The sequence below is a fragment of the Onychomys torridus genome, chromosome 20 (genome assembly GCF_903995425.1).
Source record: "Onychomys torridus chromosome 20, mOncTor1.1, whole genome shotgun sequence".
In the NCBI taxonomy this organism is placed as follows: Eukaryota; Metazoa; Chordata; class Mammalia; order Rodentia; family Cricetidae; genus Onychomys; species Onychomys torridus.
This window is the reverse complement of record NC_050462.1, coordinates 46,868,608-46,881,239: the sequence shown is the minus strand read 5'-3', so window position 1 is coordinate 46,881,239 and position 12,632 is coordinate 46,868,608. Positions and strand designations below refer to the sequence as shown.

Sequence of the window (12,632 nt, the reverse complement as noted above, 5' to 3'; positions counted from 1 at the left end):
ACCTTACACATCGCTTCAGGACTTTCCTAATCCTATCATTGTAATTGGCCTAAGGGTGGAGAGAAACTGACCCAATGATTAGGTCACCTTATCTATAAATCCCAAGCCCTAAGTGAACGATCCAACCCTTTCATCTTCCCACATGGCAGTACCAAAGTGCAGAGGTCTCGGTATGCATGTAAGCCAACAGTCCTTGTTTACGGAGGATGTAGTTTTGTGGCTTAGACTTGGAAAAGGAGAAGAGAAACCCTCCTATCCCCAAGTTCTCTGACAGGCAGATTGAGACCTGCCTAGCAGTATTCTTCTGACTTGGAAATCAGGTAGTTCCTAGGAGAAAATCTGGTTTAGAGAAACCACACCCCTGGAGAAGCACTGGCCCCAGCTACCTCCCTAAAAACTTCAAAGCTTCACTGATCAATATTTGCTCCTAATTTAGCATCTCACATAGGGTTTCCTCATAACCCCAGAATAGTCTGACCTGGCTCATTCCCCCAAGTTAATTATCCACAGAGACTAGCTAGCAGATCAGAGGGCTGAACTCCAGTGCCCTGAGAAAAGGAGGCTGTCCCCATCCGGTGAGGCTACCACAGGGATGATTGTTGGGCGGCCATATGGTGACTGGAGTTTTAATAACTGCAGAGAGAATGTGGAGATAGTGCTGTTTTAGTTCTCTTGGTTAGGGTCCTGGAGTTTAACATCAAGATTTTATTTAGTTGAAGTTGTCTGATCCTGATATTCATTGTTATAAAGTAAATGTGAAAATCCAAAGCTGAAAGGGGCTAAGTGGAATCTCCCAGAAGCTGAGTCTGTGTGTGTCAGTCTCTAGAATTAAAAATGTAGCTTCCAAGTAGGGCGGTGGCGGTGGTGCACGCCTTTAATCCCAGCATTCAGGAGGCAGAGGCAGGTGGATCGCTTGAGTTCTAGGCCAGCCTGATCTACAGAGTGAGTTCCAACACAGCCAAGGCTACACAGAGAAACCCTGTCTCAAAAAAACCAAAAAAAAAAAACAAAAAAAACTGGCTTTTAACATACTATACTAATACTCAAACACTAAGCCACACCCCAGCTCAGATTCTCTTTCTGTAACATGGGTGGGAAAGTTAAGAGGGCCATGAATATAATAGCTAAGGAAATTCTAGGTCCAAATATAACCAAGTGAGTGAGAACAAGGGCATTGGAGAAGGCCCTGACTTGACATCATTGTGACCTTGGGAGGATTTAAGATGCACAGGGACAATGGTGCCCCCTGGTGGTCAAAAACAAATGGGAGCGTGCAAGTTCTTGAATCCTCTGTCTACTATAAGTAAAATAAACTTGCTTACTTAGTAGACAGTAGCTTGCTCTGTATGTGTGTGCACAAGAACATGTGCATGGTTTCGTGAGTCTTGAATACGCTAAGCCATGAGCTACACCAAAGCCCTGTTTTTAAAACGTTGAGAAGCCAGGAGTGGTGGCACACATATATAATCCCAACATCTGGGAGGTGGAAGCAGGAAGATCTGGGGTTCGAGGTCATCTTTGGTTACACAGTTTATGTGCCAGGACAGCCTGGGGTATATGAGACTCTGTCTAGAGGGAAAATTAAATTTACTCTGAGGCAAAGGAATTGCCCAGGCTGGCCTAGAACTCCTGGTCCTCCTGTCTCAGCCACTGGAGTAGCTTGGATCATGGCCGTGCACTACCGTGCCCAGCTGACAAGAGCTAAAATGAATTTAGTGCTTACACTTCAAGTTACTATCTAATTATAGTACCTGAGTCATCGTAATTAATCCTCACCACTCTAGAATATGTAGTAATAGTGCCTTTAAAGAGGAGGAAACGCAGATAAAATATCTTGCTAAGGGCCATTGCTCATAATTGGCCTAGCTAGAATTCAGACTCAGGCCAGTCTCATTCCGGAGCCCCTGTCTATCTGCCAGGCTTTACTAGGTGCTGGGGATCAAATCCAAGGCACCCTGCATAGAAGGCAGGTACTCTACTTCAGAGCCACACCCTAGTCCCAGGGATCGTCAATGGTGTCCTGGAGACATCAGCAGAACGCCTTGCTATAAAGATACTTTAAAAGATAAGAACTATGCAGTCTCACCCATCTGTAAAACCTTCTCACAACCATAACACACACACACACACACACACACACACACACACACACACACACACATATATATATATATATATATATATATAAATAAAACTGGAGACACCCACCCTAGAACATATTAAAGACGATTAAAAACAAAAAACCACTTAGCAGCTAAAATGACTAAGGTGAACAAGATGGATGCCGTCTTCCTTGTGGGGATCAAACACAAGGGTTCATGCACACTAGGAAAGGGTTCTACGTGTGAACTGCAACATCAATCCTAAAACATTTTGGTGGAGAAACAGGGTCTTATCCTATTGCTCAGGCTGGCTTCAAATTCCTAGGCTCAAGCAATGCTTCTGCCTCAGCTTCCCAAACAGCTCAGACAACTGGCAAGCCCTACTCTACCCAGCTCTACAACAGGCCACATCTTTTAGACAATTCATCCTTGAACTCTGGACCCTCCTCCGTCATCCTCAAAACTGACGTCTGGAAAAATGATCAGAGGGTGTAATGCTTTCCTGCTAGTGACTATTAGAACTCAGAACACACGAGTTCCAACTTGGAGGTCATTTCCAAACACATTTTAGAAGTATCCCTTTTACACACATACTAGAAATGACAAGGAGACCACTTCATAAAGTGAGGCGTAGCAGAAAGGTCACTGCTAAGACGATCCTAGGCGGTGGAGTCTTGCTTCCTCACTGACTAGCAAGACCACTTAACCTCTCTGAGCTCCCTTCTTCAAAACCAGAGTTACAAAGATCAAATGAAAGCATGCTGGACATGGTGGCACATAATTTCATCACTCAGGAGGCTGAAGCTGGGAGACTAGAGATAATCACCAGCCTGGGTTACACAGGAATCCAAGGCAGCCGACACTAGAACTACATAACTACACCCCCACACACATACACACACCCCACATACACACACACACACACCCTACACACACACATACACACACACCCCACATACACACACACACAGACACACACACACATACACACACACACAGACACACACACACACCCCACACACATACACACACACACACAGACACACACACACACCCCACACACATACACACACACACACAGACACACACACATCCCACATACACACATACACACACACACCCCACATACACACACACACACCCACCCCCCCACACACACCACCCACCCCCACCCCCACCCACACCCACACACGATTAAGGATAATATGCTGAGTTTTGTGGGATTGAATACATAATGTATGTTTCCTTCCCCATGCTATTCAACATGGCCGCAGAGTTGTAATCCCAGAACTTGCAAGGCAGAGACAGGACAGGTCTGGCTACACAGGGAGTAGCAGGTCAGCCTCTGTGTATAGCAAGACCTTGCCTCACACAAACAAGAACTGTAATAAAGAACCTTGTTTCTGCTGTCTTTTCTAACAGCAAAAAGTTCTAAGCAGGGCATCCATAGCTTAACAGTAGATCACTAGTTTAGCACCGGCAAAGCCTGGGTTTGATCTCCTTTAAAATAGTTTGTTTTTCTGGACAGGATCCCACTCTGTATAGCACAGGCTAATCTTGAACTTGAGATCTTCCTGCCTCCCCCTTCCAAGTGATAGCATAATAGGTTACAGTTGTACAACATGCCAGGAGAGACTTTTCTCTAGTGGGATTTTGTTTCATTACATAGTTTGGTTTCCAACTCATAGTTTCAAGTTCTCTGCCCACCTCAGTCTCTACATTAGCAGGAATGACAGGCATGGGACACTGGATGATACTGCTGAAGGACTCCATCTTCTTTCTACAAGAAAAACTTATTTATATGAGCCACAGGAGTGTCTAGTGCCCATGCAAGTCAGAAGAGAGTATCAGATCCTGGGACACTGGAGTTAGACAGCTGTGAGCCCCCACGTGGGTGCCGGGAACCAGTGTCCAGACTACTGTGCCACCTCCCTAGCCCAGGACTATGTTTTCATATAATAAAATCTCCTAGCCGGGCGGTGGCGGCGCACGCCTGTAATCCCGGCACTCAGGAGGCAGAGGCAGGTGGATCTCTGTGAGTTTGAGGCCAGCCTGGTCTACAGAGTGAGTTCCAGGACAGCCAGGACTACGTAGAGAAACCCTTTCTCGAAACACACACACACACACACACACACACACACACACACACACACACACACAAGCACATGTACACTCACACACGCTCTGGGCTGGCTCAGCAAGTTAAAGAAAGCTCCATTCCCAGAACCACGTCAAGGTGGATTCACAAAGCTGCCTTCTGACCTCTACACATGCCCACCCACGTATGCTATACAAACAACACCCCCCCTCCCACTCCCCCACCCCTGTCCCAGACAAGTCCTATACCCCAGCTGTCCTAGAATTAGCTCTGTAGATCAGACTGACCTCAAACTCAGAGATCCACCTGCCTCTGCCTTCCCCGTGCTGGGACAAAGGTGTGCACCACCACTGCCTAGCTTCATTTTTTTGAAAAACGTATGCTCCAGGAGCTGGAGATGGCTCAATGGTTAGAGCACTGTCTCCTCTTCCAGAGGTCCTGGGTTCAATTTGCAGCACCCACATGGTGGCTCACAACTGTCTGTAACTACAGTTCCAGGAGATGCAACAGGGGCCCTCTTTTAGCCTCCATGGGCACCAGCAGTCACATGGTACACAGATATATATTCAGACAAACACCCACACACATTTTGGGTGGGTGGGTGGAATGCTCTGGCCATGCCTCGTGGCAAGGGTCTTTAATCCCAGGAGAGGCAGAGGCAGACAGATCTGTCTGGATTGGTGACCAGTATGGTCTATACAGCAAATTTAATTCAAGCCAGCCACGGGTACATGGTAAGACTCTGTCTCAATAATAATAAATAAAAATTAAGATTAAAATAAAGGTATTTTGGGGTTGGGGATTTAGCTCAGTGGTAGAACGCTTGCCTAGCAAGCTCAAGGCCCTGGGTTCGATCCTCAGCTCCAAAAAAATAAATAAATAAAATAAAAAATAAAGGTATTTTGTAACTACTAATTGGACTAAAGTCAGGAAAGTTAGACCCAGTTTTACTGCTAAATGCAGAACGTTTGGATTTGTGGCTTCTGTGGACCCCATTTTATTCACCTGTAAAATGAGCAGAGGTAAACTACATTAACTTCAAGTTCTTTTGCTCTTGAGACACGGCCTCACCACATGGTTCAGGCTGGCCTCAAACTTGTCATCCTCCTCCCAACCATTAGCATTACAACTATGTACTATCATGCATAGCCCAAGGTCTCTTTAGATCCTAAAATGCTTTAATTTTTAGAAAGATATTCATCTATCTACTCTGTACATGTATTTTGGTCACAGTGTACACGTGGAGGTCAGAGGACAACTTAGGGGAGTCAGTTCTCTCCTACCAAGTGGGATCTGGGGACTGAACTCAGGTCAGTCTTGGCAGCAAGCATCCTTACCCACTGAGCCATCTTGCCAGCCCTTTCGTTCTTTTTTGTTTGTTTGTTTTTTTCAAGACAGGGTCTTGCTGTGTAGCCCTGGCTGTCCTGGATCTCGCTGTGTAGCCCAGGCTGGCCTCGAACTCACAGAGATCCGCCTGGCTCTGCCTCCCGAGTGCTGGGATTAAAGGCGTGCGCCACCACCTGGCTTTATTCTCTTTTTTTTGAGACGAGGTCTTTGGAGCCCAGCTGTCCTGCCTTGTTTCTACAAATGCTGGGATTACTAGTGCGTGACACCACACCCAGCATTAACTGTAGTGGTTGTCATTTAACCTGAGGGGAAGGTGATACAGCTAAAGACGCCTGGCACCAGGTGTGAAGGCCTGAATTTGATCTCTGGACCCACATACAGTTGTCCTCTGACCTCCAAACACAGGCCACAAACAAACATAAAATTAAAAAACAACAAAAGGGGGTGGGGCTGAAGAGATGGCTCAGAGGTTAAGAGCACTGTTTCCAGAGGTCCTGAGTTCAATTCCCCACATGGCGGCTCACAACCATCTGTAATGAGATCTGGTGCTCTCTTCTGGCATGTAGACAGAACACTGTATACATAATAGATAAATCTTAAAAAAACCAAACCAAACCCTGTCCCGCCTCCCCACCCCCTGGCAACTCCATAAAGCAACAATACAAAAAATGAAACTATTCATTCAGATGCCCTAAGGCATTCCAGAGACAAGAATGTTTCTAAACTCTGAAATATCTCAACATCAGGCGTTGAAGAAGTTTCAAAAGGCAGGTGTCCTAGGTTTTCAACACTATGTCCGGGGCAGAATAGTCTACTAGATTATCAGTGTCTTGCGATACAAGAGGATAAAATCTTTCACGGTGGGAGGGGTTTATAGGTGTGGATGTTTTGTCTGTCTGTGTACAAACCACTTGTACGCCTGGTGCCCAAAGAGACCAGCAGAGAGCATCAGACCTCCTGGAGCTGGAGTTACAGATGGTTGTGAACTGCCATGTGGGTGCTGGGAATTGAACCTATGACCTCTGAAAGAACAGCTACTGTTCTTAACCACTCCGACATCCCTCCAGCAAAGTGAGGGGAGTGCTTTTGAAACAGGGTCTTACTAGGTAGCCAAAGTTGGCCTCAAATGTGGAATCCACCTGCCTCGGCCTCACAGGTGCTGGGATTAGAGGTGTATCCTGCCATCCCTGGTATAGTTTTTTGTTCGTGTGTGTGTGTGTGTGTGTGTGTGTGTGTGTGTGTGTGATTTTTTTTTAATGTATTTTATGTGCATTGGTATAAAGGTGTCAGGTACCATGTAACTGAAGTTATAGACAGTTATGAACTGCCATGTGGGTGCTGGGAATTGAACCTGGGTCCTCTGGAAGAGTAGCCAGTGCTCTTAACCGCTGAGCCATGGCTCCAGCCCCTGTTTGTGTGTTTTTAATCAATGGATCAAAACTGGGGATGATTACAGGTTAGACAAATACTTTACCACTGAGCTATACCTCCAGCAAAAGAAAGACGCCCTTTAACTGCTGCTGTCTGCATTAAACCCGAAACTGAGGGCTAGCAAGTAAGGTCTTCCACTGAGCAACACTCCTTACCTCGTCTGTTCCTATCTGATAAAGCCCTTATTTTTCAGCTGATCTGGTCACATCCATTTTCCCCTTCCTGTCTCTGCTCTGGCTGGTCCCTCCATCTGGAAGGGCAGAGGGAAGAATAATGCATCTCCATTATTTCCTTCTGGACGAATTCCAAATTTCCACCTTTAATGTTTTCTCAGTACAAATACAAGGAGTTCCTAGAGTCTTATGCTGGTCACTGACATTCCTCTGCTCACAGCGGTTTCTCTTTTCTTCACAATGCCATAGTTACTGACACATAACACTAAGTACCTGCTGAAGACACAGTTACTTCTGGTTTGTAAGTGGGGCAGGATCCCAGACAATCAAGAATGACAGGGGTTAACTGTATGCTATGCTAATCCCCAAACTCTACCCTCCATTGTCTTTCTGTCTGCAACCCCCGACCTCCACACCTACTGTAAAGGCTAAATTTGGGCATAAAAAGACAACACAGTTTGTACTTTTGGTTTCAGACCTTTTTTCAGTTCATTTCCATAAAAACATAATATAAAAGGCAATGCCACCGTCGTCCCCCCTGGGGGTGTTCCATCAAGTTGATCTGAGCTGCTCCCAGTGATTCACAGTTCATCGTGTGATTTGTGCAGGGCATGGTCACATAGATCTGCAAATAGTACATAACAGTTTGAAGGAACTGTCCTCGCTCTCTCATACACACACACACACTCCTTTCCAGAAAGCACCCCAAGCCAAAATGCACCCACCACCATTCTTCTAAGAGTATGCTCATAAATGTCGGGGTATTCCCCGCTGACCTCTCTCCCGTACCTAACGTAATGGACACATATTCTGAAAGCTGATGGGTAGAGACTGACAAATACAGATCACTCCAATCCCCAAGCCAAAGGGAATGGAGGCCAGCTGTGGGACATCCGTCAGGTCTGAGTGTGTGGCCGCACACTCTGGTGAGGTAAGGGCGGGGCCGTAAGCACAGGAAGTAAGGGGGAGTGGCTTACCTGTTCGCTTGCTGCAAAGCCTGTCTTTGACATTGTCAGCCTCTCGGGAAAAGAACTCCATGAGTTCGTCTTCATATTCTTCCACAATACTCTCACACTGTCAAGGCAAGGGGGAGCCGACTGACACGGGGCGCTGACAGGGCCCCATCACACAGCACCAGCTGGCCTGGCTGCATAACATATGTAGACCAGGCTAGCCTCATCTTACGGTGATCTTTCTACCTCCGCATGAGTGCTGGGATTACAGACACGCAACACCACATCTGCCTCCAACCCCCACCCGACTTACGCCCAACAATCCCTATTAGTTTCTCAGAACCAGGAACTCATAACCACAACTCACCGCAAACTTAAGGGTGCCGCTGATATCTGAATCGATTCGGATGCCCTGTAAGTCTAGTTCACTGGATTCTCCATTCCGGCCTACAACGCGTACGTAGTTCTTTCGGTGGGTGGAAGGGTCGATCTGTTCCCCATACTCCTTCATGCGGTCACACACCTCCTCAAGCAGCTCTGTGAGGTGGGCCTCTGAGCGGGCATAAGGTACCTAGAAATGTACTCAGCCTTAGGTCACTCCCTTCTACCTCATGTGTTAGTAATTTGTACACTTACTTTTCCTTTCAAATCTAGCTCAAACAACTCATTCTTAAACAAACAAACAAACAAAGCCTTCCCTAATAATAATAGTCTGTTATAGTTTCAACGTCTGTCCATTGTCCTTTACTTTCACATGTCCGTATTTTGTTTGTCTTTTGGAATAGCCTTACCCTGCAGCCTTGGTTGACCTTGAACTCAGAGATCCACCTGCCCGTCTCCCAAGTGCTGGGAGTAAAGGAGTATGCCACCACTCTGGGCAAATGTACATTATTATTTTAGCTGATTGTAAAATACCAAGAAGTAAGACGGGTGCCATTAACTTCAAATTATAGGCAGAAACCATTCTGATTAACTATAATCAACTATGTATTTTTTTTTCCCTGTGAACTTCCTTAGTTCTTGTGGATGTAGATATTTATTATTTATTAAAATAAATTAGCCGGAGCCAGGCGGTGGTGGCACGTGCCTTTAATCCCAGCACTCGGGAGGTAGAGCCAGGTGGACCTCTGTGAGTGCGAGGCCAGCCTGGTCTATAGAGTGAGCTTAAGGACAGGCAGAGCTACAAAGTGAGACCTGGTCTCAAAAAAACAAAAACAAAAAAGCAAACAAAAATTAAAGAGGTGGTATAGGTTCTAATGAGCACATCAACACATTTCATAAGAATGTTTCCTTGTAGGGGCTGGAGAGATGGCTCAGTGGTTAAGAGCACTGGCTGCTCTTCCAGAGGACCTGGGTCCAATTGCCAGCACCCATATGACAGCTCACAACTGTAACTCCAGTTCCTGGGGATCCAACACCCCTACACAGATATACATGCAGGCAAACACCAATGCACATAAAGTAAGAACAGAATAAATCATTTTAGAAAAGAATGTCTCCTTGTATATTGTATAGCTTTGTGTATGCATGCCCGCTCCCCCCACCCCAATGTGCACTGGGGTTTTGCCTGCATGTGCATCTGTGTGAGGGTGTCAGAACTCCTGGAGCTGAAGTGGCAGACGGTGGTGAGCTGCCATGTATATGCTAGGAATTGAACCCCGGTCCTCTGGAAGAGCAAACAGTGCTCTTAACCGCTGAGCCACAATACTCTCCAGCCCCTGTGTATGTATGTCTTATGTTTCTAACTAATATAAATTTCTTGAATACAAACTTTTTAAAGAAGATTTTGATTTTATGTATACGAGTGTTTGCTTACATTTATGCATGCCTATTACCCATATCAGAAGAGGATGTTATGAAGCACCACTTGGATGCTAGTATCTGAACCAAGTCCTGGACAACAGCAAATGCTCCTAACCACTAAGCCATCTCTCTAGCTCCAAGGAATGCATGCAGAGATGACCAGTGAGTGCCAGCATGCTGGGCTTATGGGTTACTAGGGACCGAACCCAAGGCTTTGTGCATGCTAGGTTAGCACTCTGTATCTGAATGTCATTCTCAGCTGGAAAAGCCCTTTTGTTCTTTTTAAACGAATGCATGTATACTGTACTGCTCTATTGAGACAAATCTTTTGAAGTAGGGATGTGGAGAAAGGGACTGATCAAAGCCCGTCCTCTGCTAACTCCGACAGCAAAAACAATGAATTGAGGTTTGGGGTCAAGAAGTACACAGGTTATGAGCTTCCAGCGTCTCCAATAAGCCCAACTGTTTGTTCTGCTGTTTGTGAAGCAGGGTCTCAAGTAGTCCAGGCTGGCCTTGAACACCTGATCATCCTGTCTGTACTTCCCAGTAGTGGGATTACAGGCATGCAATACCATGCCTGGCTTAGAGCCCAATCTTTCAGACAGAATTGTTCCAGCTGGTTTTTATTTGCTTGTTTCTTTCTTTTCTCTTTGAAGACAGTATCTAATTCTGTGGTCCAGACTGGCCTGGAACTCAGAGAGATTCTTCTGCTTCAGCCTCTGAGTGCTGGGATTATTACAGGTCATATGCCGCCTGCTTTCTTCCCTTCCGAACTAAACCAAGTTCCTATTCGAAGCGTGGGTGAGCTACTTTATTTTGGGGGTGGTAAGTTACCTCCACAACTGACTGGCTGCCATCTGGATTGATTCGGAAGGATCCCATCTGGATGGTCTTCTTGGGGTCCACCTTGGCAATTTCCCACTCTAATTCATCCACCAGAGCCCTGCAAGCTGGAGCCAGGGAAGAGAAACGGGTGGGGATGAGAACAGGGTCAACCCAGGGATTTATATCCATCCTTGTTCCAAGCTTTGGATCTTAGACCTCCCAAGGGTTGGCTTCCTCCCGCTCCTCCTTGTCTTTATGCCTTTACCTCCACAGTGTAGATCCTGGCTCCTTCGAGCCCAGGCAGTTCCCAGCAGGACCCCCAAAAGTAGGGCCAGCCAACCCCAGCCTTTCATCTTTAGCGTAACGGGGTCGCTCCACCTGGATTCGTGTGAAAATAAAACACAGGTGTGAGGAGATCTGTTTTCCCCTGGCCCGCCCGCTACCCTTCATCCCAAGGCCTCAGTGTGACTGATTCTATTATGCAGGAAAAGGCCCAGGTACAAACACCGGAGGGCCCGGAGTTTCCTGGGAGTGGGGGGTTAGGGAATGGGAACTGAGAACTCAAGCAGACTGGGACTCAGAAACTACGTCCTCCACAGGTGACGGCCTGGGTGTTAGTATTTTAGCACTGGACTCGGAGACCTCAGAGCTATGCAGTAGCCATGGGGTGGGGGTGATCAATCACGCGAGGATGGCGGGCAGAAAGGGGGCTACCACCAAGGAAGCGTCAGTCAGGCCACGAGGCCGGCGAGAACACTCCATAACCAGGGCCTGGGTGGACCTAGCAGCAAGTGTTCCAGAGTGTGAGTAGTTCCCGTGCAGACCAGCCCCTTTCCTAAGGACTCCGCCATGGCCGCCGCTCGGGTCCATTCCCAACCTCGGTGCGCCCGCAGCCTCTGCGCTCGCATCTGTCCCACCTCTGCTCCCTCGGCCGCCGCCGTGGCCCAGGCCCTGCAGAGCCGCCGGACTCCCACTTTGTGTTCTGTGGCTCCCAACCCTAGCAGCTGCCGGGGAGGAGCGAGGCTGTCCCGGCTTCTCCAGCGCGCTCCAGCGCCCGCCAGGCTCAGGGTGGCCGGGGACTGCCTGGCCCAGCTGTCCGCAGCCAACTAGGCACCTAAGCAGGGACCTGAGGGTGCCATGCGAGCCCCTACCCGAGCCTGATCCTAAACCCGCCCCTCCAAACTCTCGCGCGAACAGGCAGTTCAGGAGCGACTCAGAGGCAGCGAGGACCCCTTGGAAGGTGTAAGGACCCAGCCTTGCGTGGCGAATCCGTTCACGTGACCACCCAGAGATCAAAGGTATCCTAGCCTAAAGTGAGGACCACGCTCCAGTGGTGCAAGGGATAATGCATCAGTCCAGGCGCGCTAGGATTCCAAGTAGATGCAATTAGAGAAAGAGAAACCTAGGTTTCAATATACAAAGATTCCATTTCACAGGAAACTACATTTCCCAGGAAGCACTGCTGTACCAAGCTTTGACAGTAGCTACAGGTCGTGACTAGGTATGCATGGGGAAAATCTTTGGGTATTATCAGCCTTTTCAGGCCTTCTTGGAGAGTCCTGTAAGTTATCCTCTGAGGAGGGGGGGAGGGACCGCTACGTTAAGTTTACTATTAGCTCTCAGATTGAATTTCCTAGGGCAAGTCCCCTCTGAATTCCCAGCACATCGTTGGTACTAGTCTAGGTTCTTTGAAGCAGGATGGCCTTGAACTCAACTCCCCATCTCAGGCTGGTCGGAACTGTTAGGGTTAACAGGCGGACACCAAGCCCGGCTCCACAGGTCTGAAGATAAACTGGGATTTGTGGTCTTTTTATGAGTTTAGGATACCAGGTAACTACAGCAAAGACCTAACACTGTCCAGGGGAAATAATATTCCTATTGTGTCTACCCATTTTAGACT

At 47.4% G+C, this 12,632-nt stretch overlaps 1 protein-coding gene across 2 annotated transcripts; it reads right to left on the bottom strand.

Moving 5' to 3' along the window:
• Positions 1 to 7,615: 7,615 nt before the first annotated feature.
• Cnpy2 (canopy FGF signaling regulator 2) lies at positions 7,616 to 11,960 on the bottom strand. Of its 2 annotated transcripts, none has more exons than XM_036169474.1 (6): positions 11,650 to 11,960; positions 10,998 to 11,110; positions 10,742 to 10,857; positions 8,472 to 8,675; positions 8,129 to 8,225; positions 7,616 to 7,776 (listed from the first exon to the last, which is right to left on the bottom strand). In XM_036169474.1, exons 2-6 carry the CDS (start codon positions 11,083 to 11,085, stop codon positions 7,733 to 7,735), a joined length of 549 nt encoding a protein of 182 aa, XP_036025367.1. In that variant the 5' UTR covers positions 11,086 to 11,110; positions 11,650 to 11,960; the 3' UTR covers positions 7,616 to 7,732. The 2 variants fall into 2 exon arrangements, with proteins under 2 accessions (XP_036025367.1, XP_036025368.1); XM_036169475.1 differs by having other exon boundaries at positions 11,610 to 11,939.
• Positions 11,961 to 12,632: the final 672 nt, after the last annotated feature.

Excerpts from the sequence above, each read along its gene's own strand:
- Cnpy2 (XM_036169474.1), bottom strand. The coding sequence starts at position 11,085 with ATGAAAGGCTGGGGTTGGCTGGCCCTACTTTTGGGGGTCCTGCTGGGA. Across the intron at positions 10,858-10,997 it reads CCAGGATCTACACTGTGGAG|CTTGCAGGGCTCTGGTGGAT; the intron begins GTAAAGGCATAA and ends CCCTGGCTCCAG. Across the intron at positions 7,777-8,128 it reads GCTTTGCAGCAAGCGAACAG|ATCTATGTGACCATGCCCTG; the intron begins GTAAGCCACTCC and ends TACTATTTGCAG.